This window comes from Heterocephalus glaber, unplaced genomic scaffold (assembly GCF_053883595.1).
Source record: "Heterocephalus glaber isolate CG9 unplaced genomic scaffold, H.glaber_assembly_v1.0 deba00001606, whole genome shotgun sequence".
NCBI lineage: Eukaryota > Metazoa > Chordata > Mammalia > Rodentia > Bathyergidae > Heterocephalus > Heterocephalus glaber.
In genome coordinates, this window is record NW_028258377.1 from 40,107,760 (window position 1) to 40,124,971 (window position 17,212).

Genomic DNA, 17,212 nt, shown 5'->3' on the forward strand with positions numbered 1-17,212 from the left:
ATTGAGGCCATCCTCTTAAGTGAAATAAATAGGACACACGTGTAAATACCAAATAGTTTCTCTAGTTTGAGAAACTGAAAGTGTAAATAAGGATTAAAATGATTAAAACGAATAACTGATAATTTGAAATAGGAAGAAAAGGTCCAAAGGGGTAGGGGTGGTGGGAAGGGAAGGGGAAAGTGAAGAAGGGAAAGGAAAAATTACGAGAAAAGGAAAAAATGGAAACAAAATCTATGCAAATAGGGAAGGGTGGAGGGGGTGAAGGGTGCACAGGTGATGGGGAAAAAATAAGAACCAAGATGCATCATGTTCAGGTACAAGCACCCAATGATAAATGTAAATGTATTGTACACCTAAAATGTACCAATAAAAGAATTTTTTAAAAAAATAGTGCATGGTTTCTCCTAGATGAGAAACTCAAAGTATAAAATAACTTAAAGAGCAAAATAAAAGGCAGACAGTAGGAAACAGGAAGACAGATCTTTTTCAAATGGGAAGGCAAGCGACAGATGGGGGAGGGGTGGCAGGGGAGGGGGATGAAAAAGAAAGGAGATGTGCTGTGAACACGCACCAACTCCCCACGACGAATGTACTTAGTGTGTACTGCAAACATTCAATAAAAATTTCAAAGAGAACTTCTCACTGAAAGATAACATTACAAAAGCGAAAGGACAGGTCACAAACTAGAAGATTCTTGTAATACACATATCCAACAAAGGATTTTCACTTAGAAAATACAAAGAATTCCTTCAGTCAGGCATGGTGGCGGGTCCCTGTAATCCCAGCACTCGGCAGGCTGAGGCAAGAGGATCCCTGTGAGTTCAACCCAGCCTGAACTACACAGTGAGATCCTGACTCAAAAAAAAAAAAAAAAATTAAAAAATTCCTTCAAATCCATAATAAAAAGGCACACGATCATTTAGAAAAACAGGCGAAAGACTTGAAAAGGTACTTCATCAAAGAGAATATTCAAAGGTCCACAACTGAAAAGTGGTATTGCTACATTAGTTACCAGAGAAATGCAAATTGAAATCACAACGTAATAACAATGCACATCCACCAGAGGGCTACAATTAAAGACACACAATCAGACATGGTGGCACATGCCTGTGATCCCAGCATTTGGGAGGCTGAGGCAGGAGGATCACAAGTTCAAGGCCAGCTTGGGCTACACAAGGCCAGCCTGTACTACATGGTGAGAGCCTGTCTCCAAAAATCAGAAATAAATAAATAAAACACAAAGCAAGTTTTGGTGAGGACGCAAAGAAACTGAAGCACTTAGATGCTGCTGCCAGAGGGTAAGTTAGTATAAGCACTTCGGAGAACTGCTTAGCTGAATAAACAGACTCTAGGACCTAGAAATTTCACTCTGATGTATAAACTAACCCAGAAAAGAGTATCTTATATGCATATGCGTGTATGCACATTTTTTCCACCAAAAGGCACCAGACTATTCATAGAAACATTGTTGATCATATTCAAATTGGAATAACCCAAACAAGGATAAATTTGAGCTGTGTTCAACTGATACTCATAACAACGTTGCTGTACTCAGCAAATACATCAATCTCACAGATATTGAGAAAAAGAAGCCAAACAAATAGAAATCTAGTATGAATCCATTTGTATAAAGTTCAAAACACATTTATATGAAGTTTAAAACCTGTCATATTGAGGCCGGGGATTTAGCTCAGTGCTTTCGCCGCCTGCTATGCAACCACAAGGACCTGAGTTCAACCCCCGGTACCAAAAAAAAAAAGGAAAAACCTGTCACATTCAAAGTCAGGACAGTGATTACTCTGGTAGGGAGAGGGGACTTTCAGGACACTGGTGATGCTGTCATAATAGCCGGAAGGGGGTGCTGGCCAGGCATTTCACCTTGTTACAATTCTCTGAGCGATGCAGGTATCAATTGTGTACTTTTCTGTTTGTACACTATACTTCAATAGTCTGCTTAAAAACAAAGCTGTTCAAGACTGCAGATTTAGCTCAGTGGTTCCGCCACCTGCCTCACAAGCACATGGTCCTAAGTTTGATCCCTGATACAAAAAAATAACACAAAAAAACCAAAGCTGTTCAACAATTTTAAATATCCCTTTTTTGTTGCTATCCCCAAGGACACTTTAGGGAATGAAAATGAGATTCTGCTGAAACCCTGCCAGGAATCTTGAGATTAAATGGAGGCTTCTCAACTAAATTTCCATTTCCTGCAGTCCCAATTCTTTTGAATTCAACTAATAAATTGTAGAACAAAAGGTAAAGAAACAGAATTAGTCTAGATAAGGTGTAAATAATGCCAGAAAAATTAAGAACCTCAAACAAGTATGATAAAAATTGTTGTGTATTTTGTAACTGTAGCTTTGCAATATAATCAGGAGTTAAAATGAAAAATGTAAATGAAAAAAATCTAGTATAACAAAATTTCATAATTCAGCCCTGGATTGCAGCCCTGTGATGTTTACTATGCTACCTGGCAAAATCAAGCTGTCTCACAACATTAAACATGCTGTAGTTAGCTTTTGTTCTTCTGTGGTGCTGGGTTCAAAGCCAAGGTCTTCTGCACGGTAGGTAAGAGCTTGGCCCCTGACCTACGTTCTCCACCTTTTAACAAATTTTACTTTGAGACAGATCTCACGAAATTGCTCAGGCTGGCCTCAAACTTATAATCATTCTGCCTCAGCCTCCCAAGGGCTGGGATTAACAAAAAAAGTGCTATAATTAAGAGCCATTTAATTGGTGGCATCTCTCCAATCGTCACCCTTCAGGAGGCTGAGGCAGGAGGATCACTTGAGCCCAGGAGTTTGAGGCTAGTCTGGGCAATATAGTGAGACCTCATTTAAAATAAAAACAAACAAACAAATGCAATTGGGCTGGGGATGTAGCTCAGCAGTTTCGCCGCCTGCTGCGCAAGCGCAAGGACCCGAGTTCGATCCCCAGTACCAAAAAAAACCAAAACAAAACAAAACAAAACAAAAAAAAATGCAATCGCAGAAAATCTTCAATATTGCAAGCCCCATTACAAACAGAATTCATTTTTCTTTAGTTTTACTTACTTAGTGTGTTGTGGCCTGTGTGAATACCTTGTATAACAGATGTTCTGAATAACACTTCAACATCGGAACCTATTTTCATCAGCTGTTAAGAAATCCAAACAAACAAAATAAATCTTTTGGTTTTGAAAACTATACTTTTATTCTTTTTATCTTATTTATTTATTTTTTGGGTTTTTTGGGGGAGTACTGGGGATCAAACTCAGAACCTTGCAATTTTGAGGCAGGCGGCGGAACCACTGAGCTAAATCCCCAGCCCAGTTTTTGGGTTTTTTGAGACAGGGTCTTGCTATGTAATCCAGGCTGCCATGAACTCACTATGTAGCCCTGGCTGGCCTCAAACTTCTGGCGATCCTCCTGCCTCGGCCTCCTGAGTGCTGAGATTACAGGCGTGCACCACTACTCCCAGCTTAGACTTCTTTTATAAACAATACTGCTTTTCAACATTTTGCAACTATCCAGCCAGTATACAAAGCCCAGACATACATATGTATAATTTTAACTTTTATCTATCCATTTCTTATTTTGTTCCAAAATAGATCGAGTATTTTCATTATAATGTATATTTTTAAATGTATTTAAATGGATACTCAGGGGGGAGGTTTTTTGTTTTGGTTTGGTTTGGTTTTTGGTACCTGGGATTGAATTTGGGACCTTGCACTTTCGAGGCAGGTGGTGGCACCACTGAACTAAGTCCTGGCAGGAGGGAGGTTTGTGCAGTGTCGGAGACTGAACCCAGGCCTCACACATGCTCGGCAAGCGCTCTCCCACTGCGCCACATCCCAGTGCCTAGACCCTGTGGGAGTGGGATGATGTCCTGAACAGCAGGGAGTGCTGGCTTAGACTCGGACCGCTTGGGCTCCAACTCTGGCTGTAGGCCTCAGCTAAGCACCCACTCTCTTTTACTTTCAGACCTCATCAAAGGCACACTGAAGAACCAGACTAAAACAATGGTTCTCCAAACTGCAGAATCCAGAGGGACTTTGAGATCCTCTCAGGGATCCTTGAAGTCAAAATTATTTTCAGAATACTAGCGCCTTCAATAGCTTGTGTGGTGAGGAGAAGTAGAGCTTTCTCTATGAAAATATAACTTTTTACCTGAAAAAGCCAACAAACTATGATTTCTCAGGCTCAGATATCTGGCAGACATTTTCTTCAACATGAATGAAATAAGTATGTCACTGGAGGAAAAGAATTAACAGTGTTTCCTGACAATGATAAAATGCAAGCTTTCAAGCAAAAGTTGGAATTCTGGAGAACTCGAGTCTACTCCAGTGAGCTTGACAACTTCATAATACTTGAGGATCTTTCTGATGAAATGGGTATCAATATTAATGGGTGCAACTTTAAGACACAGCATCATATAAAGAACTACATCGGCATTTGGAAGACCAGTCTTCCTTAGTGAGCCTGTATTTTCCAAATCACCAGGATATGATGTCATAGTCGAGTACGGGTAAAAAACCCAGTCAAAGGGAAAGACCAGGTGATACTGACGGGGCAGGGAGGACGGCAAGTGGTCAAATTCCAGATATATTTTGAAGTTTGAGTCAGTAAGATGTGTCACAGGTAGGAAACGGGAAATGAGAGCAGTAAAGAAACTGTGTGCCAGTTTTTGGTCTGAGCATGAGGGGCAGCCATTTAGTGGACACCAAGGCTGTGGGCGAATGAAGCCTCCCCTCCTGATACCAGGGAGGGGCCTGGCTGGGCAGGGAAAGGAGAAAAGCACCCTCCTCTACTCGTGCAGGTGCAGAAGTGGAGTCAAGCCCTAGATCTTAGGCTGGACGAGAAAGAAGGAACTGAGGGGATCAGCGGTCTGAGCAGGAGATGGTCTGTGGGAATCCTAGAGCCAAAATCATCCACTGGTCTAGCATAACAGCAACTAACCTTGAAGAAATTACCACTTGTCAGAGTGTAATATCAAAGAATATTCACAATTACCTGAAAAGGCTATTAGAAACATTTACCCTTTTCTTTCTTTCTTTTGTTTTTTGAGACAGGGTCTCACTATGTAGTTCAGCCTGGCCTTGAACTCACTATGTAGCCCAGGCTGGCCTCAAACTTGTAGTCCTCCTGCCTCAGCCTCCCAAGTGCTGGGATTACAGGCATGCATCACCAAACCCAGCTACTTCTACCCTTTTCTAACTACATATCCGTGTGAGACTGAATTTTCCTCATATACTTGAACCTAAAAAACATATTGTACTAGATTAAGACGGTACAAGAATTTTGCTACTTCTATTGAGCCAGACATTAAGATCTGTACTGGGGGGCCGGGGATTTAGCTCAGTGGTGCCACCACCTGCCCCTTAAGCATAAGGACCCAAGTTCGATCCCCAGTACCCAAAAAAAAAAAAAAAAAAGATCTGTACTGGGGATGTGGCCCACACCTGTAGTCCCAGCTACTTGGGAGGCTGAGGCAGGAGGACTACAAGTATGAGGCCAGCCTGGGCAACTCAGCAAGACCTTGTCTCCAAAAAAAAAAAAAAAAAAAAAAAAAGATAATTTTTTTTTTTAGGGATAGGGATGCAGCTCAGCACTAGAGTGCTTAGCTAGCATGTGCAAGGCCCTGGGTTCAATCCCTAGGACTGCAATTAAAAAGAAAGTGAGGGTCGGGGATTTAGCTCAGTGGTTCTGGCATCTGCCTCACAAGCGCAAGGTCCTGAGTTCGATCCCTGGTGCCAAAAAAAAAAAAAGGCAAGATTTGAAAAACTGTAAAATAATGTCACTCTTCTCAATTGTTTTTTGAAAATATAGCCATTTTTCATAAACTCAGGTTATTTCTAACATACAATGAGTTTATTATTATTATTTTTTGCTATCGGGGATCAAGCTCAGGACCTTGCATTTGTGAGGCAGGCAGCAGAACCACTGAGCTAAATCGCCATCCCGTTTATTATTATTTTAAAATGAATTAACAAATACATTTTCTAAATTCTCAGATTAAATTATTTTTTTTTCTTTTGGTACCAGGGATCAAAGTCAGGACCTTGCACTTTCGAGGCAGGCGCAGTGCCACTGAACTAAATCCCTGGCCCTCAGATTAAATTCTTAATATGGTAAATATTGATTTAGAGAGCTTTCTTTTTTTTTTTTTTGGTACCGGGGATCAAACTCAGGTCCTTGCGCTTTCACAGCAGGTGGCAAAATCACTGAGCTAAATCCCCGGCCCAATTTAGAGAGCTTTCTGGGTCCTTAATTTTTAAGACCATAAAGGCATGTTCAGACTACCAAGTTTGAGAACTAGTCTTCTACTGGCACCTTGATTTCATCAACTCTCTAATACAGGAGAATGTAATTACTTAAGCACTACTAAGTACTTGATTGCAGACTATTTAGAGAGTCGTAGGAAGCACAAAATATACAATTTACATAATAAATGTCCATTACATATAAAATTAATGTTCTATAAGTAAAGTGAATTTGGAAGATAGTTTACTTTCCTAGTTTAGCTGATATAAACAGATCTCAATTTTTATAAAAATTTTTTTTCTGAGGCCGGGAATCTACCTCAGTGGTTCTGCCACCTGCCTCACAAGTGCAAGGTCTCGAGTTTGATCCCTAGTACCAAAAAAAAATTTTTTTTTTTTGAGACAGGGTGATGCCTTGAACTCACAGCAATCCTCCTGCCTCAGCTTCCCAAGTGCTGGGATTACAGGCATGCGCCACCACACCCAGCCTAAAGATTATTTATTTGAATTGGGTCTTGCGATATTGTTCAGGCTGGTTTCTAACTCTTGTGTTCAAATGATTATCCTGCCTCAGCCTCCCAAGTAGCAAAGTCTACAGATACGCACCACTGTGCGTGACTCGACTGAAAAAGAACCATAATTTCAAAATTTTAAAATAATTATCAAAATGTTATTAATCAGTCTATTGAAGAGCAAATCATACAAACTTCTTTTTTTGCTTGTTTTTTTGTTTTTGTACCGGGGATTGAACTCGGGACCTTGCGCTTGCAAGGCAGGCAGCGGATCCACTGAGCTAAATCCCCGGCCCCAAACTTCTTGATATATCCTTTAACTTCTCTCCACATTATGAGTTGGTTATACATTCATCTTAACTTCTGCCATAAATAAATATATATTCCCTGTTTGTCTGATTGTTTAAGTAAAATCTTTCCCCTTTTTATATTATGGAAGCGGAAATACTTAGGCTGTATCATTTTGTCTCATTAGCTTACTACAGGTATTTACTCTTTCAAAAGTAGTATTTTAGCAAGGCATGGTAGTGCATGCTGTTAATGGCCACTACCTGGGAGGCTGAGGCAGGAGGACTGTAATTCTAAGGCCAACCTGTACAACTTATTGAGACTCTGTTGCAAACAAAATTAAAAATGGGCTGGGATGTAGCTCAGTGTTCCCTGAGTTCATTCCCCAGGACCCCTCCAAAAAAGTATTCTTCTCTACTAATATAAATGCATTTTTATCAGATTTTTAAATTCATAGAAATTCTATTAAACATGAAAGACATCTCCTAATTTGTGCCTTCCTTTTTACCAAACCGATTTTTAGAATCATAACTACTCCTGCAAATAGTTTTCTGTTTTTTATTTTCTTTCTAAGGTCCCTTTATTTATTTTGGTTTTTTGTGGGTTTTTTTTGCGACAGGGTCTCCCTATATAGCCCAGGCTGGCCTCAAACTCCAGGTGGCCCTCCTGTCTCAGGCTCCCAAGTGCTGGAATTACAAGCATGAGCCACCAAGCCCAGCTGAAAGTTTGCTTTTTTTTGGTACCAGGGATTGAACTCAGGACCTTGCACTTGCAAGGCAGGCAGCGGCACCACTGAGCTAAATCCCCATCTAAGGTCCCTTTTCCTACCTTTATACAGTTAACATAGGAAGCTCAGAGACAACATGCATAAACTAGAATACATCTTATACCGAAAAAGAATCACTGAACATTTTTTTCAATACCATGTATTAAGAGAACAAAGGAGCTCACAGACTAGTGTCAGCAGAGTGTCTTCAACTAGAGCAAGTGACCAAAATGCAAGTATAGGACTGTTCATCAGCTGTGGCTGTTTGTGCTTCTGTCAACAGAAATTAAAAAAACAAAACCTGATCAGGCGTGGTGGTGCACACCTGTAATCCCAGTACTCAGGAGGCTGAGCCAGGAGGGTCGCCGGGAGCTCTAGATCAAACTGGAATAAACAGTGAGTCCCATCTCAAAAATAAAATAAAGTTAAAAATTTTTAAATTTTAAAAATGGAACTGCCTAGCTGAGCTAGAAGAGTGTAAGTTTCTTCTGTAGCTCCCAGTTACTACAGTGCTCTCCTTCGTTTCGGTCACTTGCCTTAGGCGGAGACAGAACCATGTGGGTTTTGGTGTAGGCTCAGCAGGTCTTGCTCGAGCATGGCTACTCCCACATGCTTTGCACAGGTAGCTTGCTGTGGTCCGGGTGATTCTGAGGGGTGATCCACACCACCTAGTGAGGGCTGCCGACCTCCATGAAGGCGGCAAGCACCACTCAATGGGTCTGACTGTACAGACCCCACCACTGTCATCATTTCCTCTATGACAAAAGTTTTACTGTAACTAAAAACTCCATTACCGTACCTCTTCTATTTTCCTAGGAGAAGTCTCACTTTTATTACTTTTGAATTCTTCATTAATCTTTATTCTGGCTGCTAGGGAGAGAAAAATACATAGAGTTACTTGTTTTCCTAATTTATAATCCCCATCCCAGTAATTCACACGCCATTCTTTATGAATGTCTACTTCCCTGGCATAGATTTGCCCTCAGGTAAAACAAAGCATTATAAACGTACTAAGTCTTATGGAGAGCTTCAGACAGACTAGGAAATTTGTGAAAAAAAAAGAAACTTTTAGCATTTTAATATTTTTCTTACTCTCAACATCATTTGGGTACCTATAGCCACTGAATTCTAATAAACCCAAATTAACGCTTTATTTATAAATCTAAGAATTTACATTAAATGCTTTTTAAAATGGCAAAAAATACATACAACAATGTTAAACTATATTCACACACAGAGACAAAGATATAGCAGCGAAGATATATACATATATATATATATATATATATATATATATATATGAAATTTTAAGTGTCTTGGCTGACATGTAATCCAAGTGATAAATAAAACATTTGCTTATACACACTACTGAGACTATGGTACCATTTCACCAGCAAAATTTAGTCTACTGTGATCACCCTTAGTGTTTTTTGAGCATTTATAAAACAATCAAGTCCTCAGTAAATATGGAATAAATGTTAGCTGTTCTTAAAATTATTTCACTTAAAAAGTTTAAAGCCAGAAACATGCTGTGTTGGTAGAAGACAGCCATAAAAACTCCCTTCTGTGCTCCTCACATTTCAATATGAAGAGCCTGGGCTTTGGAATCAACCCAGCTCCACTGTTTCCTAAGTATGATGATGTAGGGAAAATCTTTCCATATTTTGCCAGTTTCCTCAAATGCAAAAAAATGAATTATAATAGCAACTATTTGGCAAAACTGATATGAGAATTAAAACAGGAATCTATGTAGAGTATGTCCTACATGTGTATCTTAACATTTAACAAGTTATTTCTGATGAATTACAAAAACCTGAATCCCTAGGGGCAGTGGGGACACCTTCCCAGGTGTCCTCTTAAGGTCTCAGGGTTTATGAAGCTTGAAGCTGAACAGACGAATGCCAAACCTAAGGTTTAAAGTGAAGACTTCCAAGCAAGATAGAAACTACTCAAAACAGGGAGGTGTCAAACTTGGCAACATTGCCGGGGATTTGGGTCAGTGGTTTGGCCGCCTGCTGTGCAAGCACAAGGACCTGAATTCAATCCCCGATACCAAAAAAAACCCCAACAAAACAAACAAACAAACTTGGCAATGTTTGGGCTGCAGCCTCTCTGACAGCTGCTCACTTCTACACTGACTCAGTCCATTAACAGTATGAATTGTCTGGGCCTAGAGAGTGAACATTCAGTTACCTAACAGAGAAATGGGACTAACAACCTGAACATAAAGCAAGCAGGGCAGAACACTAAAACTCTCTCATCTCTCCTTTATTAGCCAATCTGTTTATCTGAGACAGGTTCTATGTAGTGCAGGCTGGCCTCGAACTTGCTGTGATCCTCCTGCCTTGACCTCTAGAATGTGGGGATTACTGACTTGCACCATGGTGCCCAATTTATTTATTTTTTTCTTTTTTTGGTACCAGGGATCAAACTCAGGACCTTGTGCTTGCTAGGAAGACACGGCGCGACTGAGCTATAATCCCTGGCTCCTATTTGCTGATTCTTTACAAAAACTTGATCTTTTAAATTTTTTCTTTAAGTAGTACATGGCTCAAGAGATATAATGTAAGCTAATCTTTATAAAATACACTATTGGGAGGGGGCAGTAACAGTCCATAAAATGCCCTTGACCACAGAAGCAGGGTTCCTCAGAATAGCAGCTACCTGAAGAATGGATTTATTGCAAAGGGGTAAAGAATATATATTTATTTACCTTCTAAAGCTCTTGGATCATTCTGAAAAACTTGTTGTCTAGTCCTGTGCAGTGTTTTAAAGAGCTGTAAAACCTGCTAAGAAAACCAATTCAGACATCAAAAGAAGAAAATGCACAATTTACGTAATTGTATTATAAGGATCAAACAGTATTTAAACAGTATTCTTTTTCTGTTTGTATCTTAAGTTATTTTTCAGACTATGTAGTGAAAACTAGGATTTGCCAAAATAACTTTCCCTGTATGACTTAAGTTTAAAAACTTTTAGGCACTGCAGGTATAGCTTGGTGGTAGAGAAAGTGCTTAGTATGTGCTGACCTTAGGTTCAATCCCCAGCAAAAAAAAAAGAGGGAAAGCTATTTAAAAAGTTAATAATTCTGCCAAAGCCAGTATAAGGTAGTCAACATTACCAGTTTAGTACATACACTGTTTTTTTTTTTTTGGTACCAGGGATCCAACTCGGGTCCTTGCACTTGCGCAGCAGGCGGCGAAACCACTGAGCTAAATCCCTGGCCCACATACACTATTTCTTCTCGTCTTTCTTAATTGATTGAAGCTTTCATCTGCTCTTAAAATCGTTCACACAAATACACAAAATCATGACTTTCTCTTTTTCTTTTTGGTAACACCAGGCATGAGCTCAGAGCCTTTACACTAAGCTGTATCTCTAGCCCCTTCTTCTTATTTGGAGACAAGGTCTCGATAAATCACTAATTGCTGTGGGCTGGTCTTGAACTTCTGATACTCCTGCCTCAGCCTCCCAGAGAGCTAGGGTGATAGGCATGGACCACAGCTCCTGACTAAGAGCTTTTTTAACAGAGCCCAGCAAGACGCTTCAGATAATTAAGGCACATTTAATTGCAATTTCTAAGCAGAGGACTGGAATCCTCAGACTCAGGAATATCCTAAGTCTGTGAAAAGAGATAAAAAGGAGTGAAAATAGCCTGGCATTTGGTAAAACAGATTTCCAAGATGCACGAGAGATAGACTGCAGCCATTTCTTACTTTTAAGTCCAAAAAGGTACTATTGTTCTCCCAAGGTGGCCTGTCTTTGGGTCTCTATTTTTTTTATTTACTTATTTATGCTTTTGAGACAGAGTCCTGCTAGGTAGTTCAGACTGGCTTTGAACTCTGTGTTGTTCTTAATGCGTGCAAGCCCCCACATTCAAGCCCTAGCACCACAAAAATAAATAAATAATTAATTAAATAAATAAAGGAAAGAAATGTGACTCCATTAGCACAAAAACCAGCAACTAGGGGCCGGGGATTTAGCTCAGTGGCACCGCACTGTCCCGAGTTCGATCCCCGGAACCCCGCCCCCCCAACCCCGCAACTAGCCAGGTGTGGCGGTGCACATTTGTAATCCTATTACTTGGGAGGACGAGGCAGAAAGATGGCCACGAGTTAGAGGCCAGCCCGGGCTACCTGGGAAACCTCCAGCTCTCTGCCGTATCTCTTCTGGGCACCTTCTGCTGTGACGAGCAACTGCTCCACCTCACTGGCTGGGTGTAGCTCAGGTGCGCATCACCATCATCATCATCGTTGTTCTTATTCTGGAGATCTAACCCGCTGGAGCGCTGTCACTGAGCTTTACCCACAGCCTTTCTTATTTTCTTTTACTTTATTTCCCGGCCGGGACTGGAAGTCAGTCCTCCCGCCTCAGCCTCCCGGAGGGCTGGGATTACAGGTGTGCGCCCCCACGCCCGCAGGACTGCCTGTGGCATCTTCCTTACTTCCCAGGGATGTGGAAAGATGCCGAGACGCACAGCCTGGCGGAGAAGCAAGGGGCAGGACAGGGGCCTCCCGAGCGGGACCCACCCGGCCGCCCCGGCCGCCCGCTCCGCACCTGCGCAAACCCCCGACGGCCCCTCAGGCTGTCCACGGCCTTCGCGGAGGATCCTGAGCCCCAGGCAGACACTGGACACACCTTTCGCCGGGCCACGGACTAACCCTCCCCATGGGCACCGCTCCCACTCCTTCCCCAGGCCCTGTCACCTTGGCAGCCTGACCCATGGCTCTCTCTCTGGTGGCTGCCGCCTCTCCACGGTCGAGTCGCCCCGCCTCTCGACAACCAATCACATCCTGGCACTGCCGTCCACCTCGCGAGCCTCACGCTGCGCAACCAATCACCATGCAGCATCTCCTTCGTAGTCTCCCCCCCCCCCCCGCCTTCCTCGAAAAGCTTCCTCGAGGGACTTCACTAGCAAGTGGTAATTGAAAAACCGCGAGAAGGCGCGGGGCGCAATTACGGGCCACAGGAGAACGGAAATGACCTGGAAGCCATGTTTTCTAGGGGCAAAGTCATTTCCGGTGTGGAGAGTTTCTGGTGCCGTATGGGGTTTAGTAATAAATGAATTACTTTGGCGCATAATGTACATGTGATAACTTACATGTGATTTCCTCCAGTTTGGGACTTATGGTAGTCTGTTAAGGAGCCCGTATTTTATTTGTTTGGTTTTTTTGGGTTTTTTTTTTTTGGAACCGGGGATCGAACTCGGGTTCTTGCGCTTGCGCAGCAGGCAGCAAAACCACTGAGCTAAATCCCCGGCCCACGAGCCCGTATTTTAACCGCTCCTAGTTGTGAATTCGTCCTTGGAAATATGCACACAATGTCCCAGATTCTTAGGGGGCCGGGGATTTAGCTCAGTGGTTTCGCCACCTGCTGTGTAAGCGCAAGGACCCGAGTTCAATCCCCGGTACCGGAAAAAAAAAAAAAAAGTCCCAAGCCCTAACAACTACAGCGGGCATTGATTGGAATGCTGACTTATAAAACTTATAATTTGTACATTTCCTCATTTATTCCCCGCCCCCCCCCCCCGAGGTTACTTTCTCAAGTTCACATGGCTAGTAAATAGAGGTCTGAGATACAAATGCTATGCCTGATCCCCAAGACTATTCTCACCACCTATATATCCTGCCTGCTTGGCCTACTCTGGTTTCGCAGGAGTAGAAAATGTCTAATTTATTAGCTGCATCATATTCATAAACAATCACAAAATACTTATTTAAGTACATTTTAACTTAGGACTTGCAACCATCAGGAAAAATCTCAATCTTCCTACTTCATAAGCATTATTTCCCCGCCCCTACCCCCCCCCCTTCGGGTTAACTTAGGTAAAACTGCTTTTTATTAAAAACGAAAGATTTGGACCAATAGATCTCTATGACCCTTTTTCTTCTCTATGATCTATATCATTTTATATGTGTGTGTGTGTATACATTTTTTTTTTTGTAGTACCGGGGATCAAACTCAGGACCCTGTGTTTGTCAGGCAGGTGTGGCACCATTGAGCTAAATCCCTGGCCCTGTATAATTTTTTTTTGAGACAAGGTCTCCTTGAACTCAAAGCAATCCTGCCTCAGCCTCCTAAGTGCTGGGATTACAGGTATGCATCACCAGGCCTCAAATTGTTAACTGTATTTTAAATCATCATGAGAACAGCGGGATAATAGTTGATTTTTAAATAATTACCTAGGTACATTAGATTTGCAGAAGAGTTTTTGTTTTTGTTTTCCCCTTTCACTAGGGATTAAACTCTGGACCTTTGCACTGAGCTATCTCCCCAGCCTTTTTTTACAGACTCACTACATAGCTAAAGTGCAGTCCTCCTGCCTTAGCCTCCCAGGGTACTGAGATTATAGGCCTGTACCTCCACACCTGGCTGCAGAAGAGAATTTAACATAACCAAAGCGTTTATGTCTGGATGTTGTCTTTTATCCAAAAAACAATAAATTAGATGATCTTGTGATATTGTGTTGTAGTCCCTTCTGAATGCTGACAATAAAAGATGTTCTTGTTGTCTATTTCACTTTATGATTATAAACCAATTTCTCAAAAATGGTTGTAATCATTTCTGGCTAACTAGGATCCTGTATTCAGTTAATCAAAGGTTCAAATCTGCTGATATTTGAAAATATAGTTCCTATGATGCCAAAATCAGTTCAGTTTTGTGACTTATCATCTCTTAGATAAACCTGTATGGTTCCTTCAACTGTTCCACTAATGAGGTGGCTGTTTACCATTCTGGTTGTTCTAGGAACATGTCCTGGTTTGTCTTTGTCTCAAAATACAGGGGCCAAAAGTGAACAGAAATTTCCAACATGTTCAACATGCAAGTTCATGGAGCTATGCAGTGGGTCAATGAGGCCCTTCTGAAGATGTCTACGTTCACATCCCCAGAAGCCCTGACTCCATTACCTTATATAACAAAAGTGGCTTTGCAGCTGTGATTCATTAAAGTAAGGACCTTGTGATGGGAAGATTACCCTGGACTGTCTAGTGAGTCCTATGAAAGTGCTTACCGGTGAAAGAAGGAAGCAGAGACAGGGAGAGATTGGAAGATGTTCTGCTGCTGGCCTCCTCTCCTTCCTTCCTGCAAGAGGAAGCGGCAACAAACCAAGGCCAACAGGCAGTCTCTGGCTTCCAGAGAAGCCAAGTGACTGGATCCCGGCATGCAGCCCTGTTGATGCCTTGATTTTAGCAAAGGAGAACGCAATCTGACTTATGATTTCCAGAACGCTCCTTGTTCATGGCCTCTTCCCTCATCCAGGCCCACCATGGAGCATTTCCAAATCTCTGGCTCACACCTTCGTCCATCCTCACATCTTCTCTGTCACTTCCCTCCATCACGTCCAACAGTGATCACAGCTGGGCCCACCTGGATCATCAAGAAACCTCCCTGCCTTGAGATCCTTAACCTAATGCCATCTGCAAATCCCTCTTCTGTGTAAGGCAACATTCACAGGCTTCAGGAATTAGAACAGGAGCATATTCCACTCACCACACTCAGTTTGGGTGAAGCCAGTCATAAAGTTGAAACGGAAGGAAATGAGGTTGGAGAAGCAGCCATAGGCTTATCGCCTTGGGACCTAGGGGCCAAGGTAAGGACTTTGGATTTTATTCTGTGGCGGGAAGGGATGCCTTGGAATATTACCAGCAGACATCACGATTTCTATTTTACAAAGATCATTTTTGCTGTGTGGCAGATGACTACAGTGGAAGCAGAGAGGCTCTCCAGCTAGGAGCCCCCTCAAGCACTCTAAGCAAGAGATACAGTGGCTGGGGTAGAGCAGTGGGAGTAGAGGAATCAAGAGTAGGATAATGACATCTCTTGCAAGCACAGGGAGATGAGTAAAGGATGATTTCAAGGTTTGGCTTGGTGTAGTAGATACAGAATGCTGCAAGGAGACATTTTGGCTTGTTGCAGAGGGAGTAAAAATGAATTTCAAGTGCCTGGTAAACAGTAGAGGTAGGTGGTGAGTAATCAGTAATGCATCTTTTAGACTAATCTGGAATGAAGGGGAAAGGTAAATAGTAGATAGGTACTTGGGTCATCATAGATGGTACAGCCTTTGGACCTAGTGAAATTTGACCTTATTATTTATTATCCAAAATAGCACACATACTTTTTTAAAAATTTTTTTTAATTTTTAAATTAATTTTATTGGTACTTTTTGTTTGTTTGTTTGTTTGTTTGTTTTGGTACCGGGGATCGAATGCAAGTCCTTGCGCTTGCACAGCAGGTGATGAAACCACTGAGCTAAATCCCCAGCCCCTACTGGTACATTTTATTGGTACATTTTAGGTATCCAATTCATTTACATTTATCTTGGGTGTTTGTACCTGTACATGATATATCTTGGTTCTTATTTTTTTCCCCATTACCTGTGCGCCCTTCACCCCATACTCTTTTTTAAAGACAAGACCTTCCTATGTTGCTCAGACTGGCCCTGAACTCCTGGCCTCCGAAGATCCTCCTGCTTCAACCTCTGGATTAGCTTTGAGTAGAGCAGCACACTTTTTTTTTTTTTTTTTACAATTTCAGATTTACAGAAAAATTGCAAGGAAAATACATAGAAATTGTATATACTTTTTACTAAAATTACTTTATCCCTTCCTGTCTGCTTACCTGTCTGCAGGCATTTCTCCCTTCTGAACCATTTGGGAGGAAGTTGCAGACAGATACACCTGTACCGCTGAATGCATCAGTGGGTTTTTCCTTCCAGAACATTCCCTTGTATCGGTATCAGTGATCTGGAATAAATGGTTCAAGGGCCAGCAGCAAGTGTGTTCCCCAGAAACATTTAGAGGGCCCCACCCGGACCATTTGATTTGGGTGATTTTGAAGTGGTCATGAAAGGCAATTAACACGATTTCAAACCTGTTGTCCCATTTATAGACATCACTGTACTTAGATTTCACCAAGTGTATCGGTAATGTCTTTAATAGCAAAAGTAAAAAATGGGACACTTTTGAGACTACGGGAAAACACTATCAATAATTTTTCCAAGACAAAGTGGTCAGGTGTCATAATGGGGCAGCTCAGGAGGTGTAGTTAAGGTTTTTAAATATGGACACGTGGAGGGGCTTGGGATTAGTTCAGTGGTTCCACCACCTGCCTCGAAAACGCAAGGTCCCAAGTTCAATCCCCAGTATCAAAAAAAAAAAATATGGACACTTGGAAGCTGTTAGCTACAGAAGCAGAGCCCATTGAGAGGTGTGGAACTGGAGGCTCACTGTGAAGGAGAAAACAGCATCTGGAGAGGAAGTAGGGAGGGAATGGTCAACAGTGCAAATGGTGCTAAGGCTTCAAGTGGAGGAAGTGGAGGTCCTTAGTAACTTTGATGAGAAGGAAATAGACTCCAAAATGAAAAGTGAGAACATGGACAAAATATGAAGTCAACACTTTATAAAA

The 17,212-nt window shown here is 41.8% G+C and overlaps 1 protein-coding gene across 19 annotated transcripts in view; it reads right to left on the bottom strand.

Annotated features, from left to right (window-relative positions):
• Positions 1 to 17,212, bottom strand: part of Lyrm7 (LYR motif containing 7) — a 264,174-nt gene that overhangs the window by 196,878 nt on the left and 50,084 nt on the right. For 9 of the 19 annotated variants that reach the window (XM_087194596.1, XM_087194594.1, XM_087194593.1 and 6 more), the window contains exons 2-4: positions 10,521 to 10,596; positions 8,607 to 8,677; positions 3,054 to 3,135 (exon numbers count right to left, since the gene is read on the bottom strand). In XM_087194596.1, the coding sequence (XP_087050722.1) occupies positions 3,054 to 3,135; positions 8,607 to 8,677; positions 10,521 to 10,596 (229 nt within the window). Of the gene's footprint in view, positions 1 to 3,053; positions 3,136 to 8,606; positions 8,678 to 10,520; positions 10,597 to 12,513; positions 12,694 to 17,212 lie in introns of those variants that run through there. The other 10 variants (XM_087194591.1, XM_087194590.1, XM_087194588.1 and 7 more) reach the window with 9 other exon arrangements.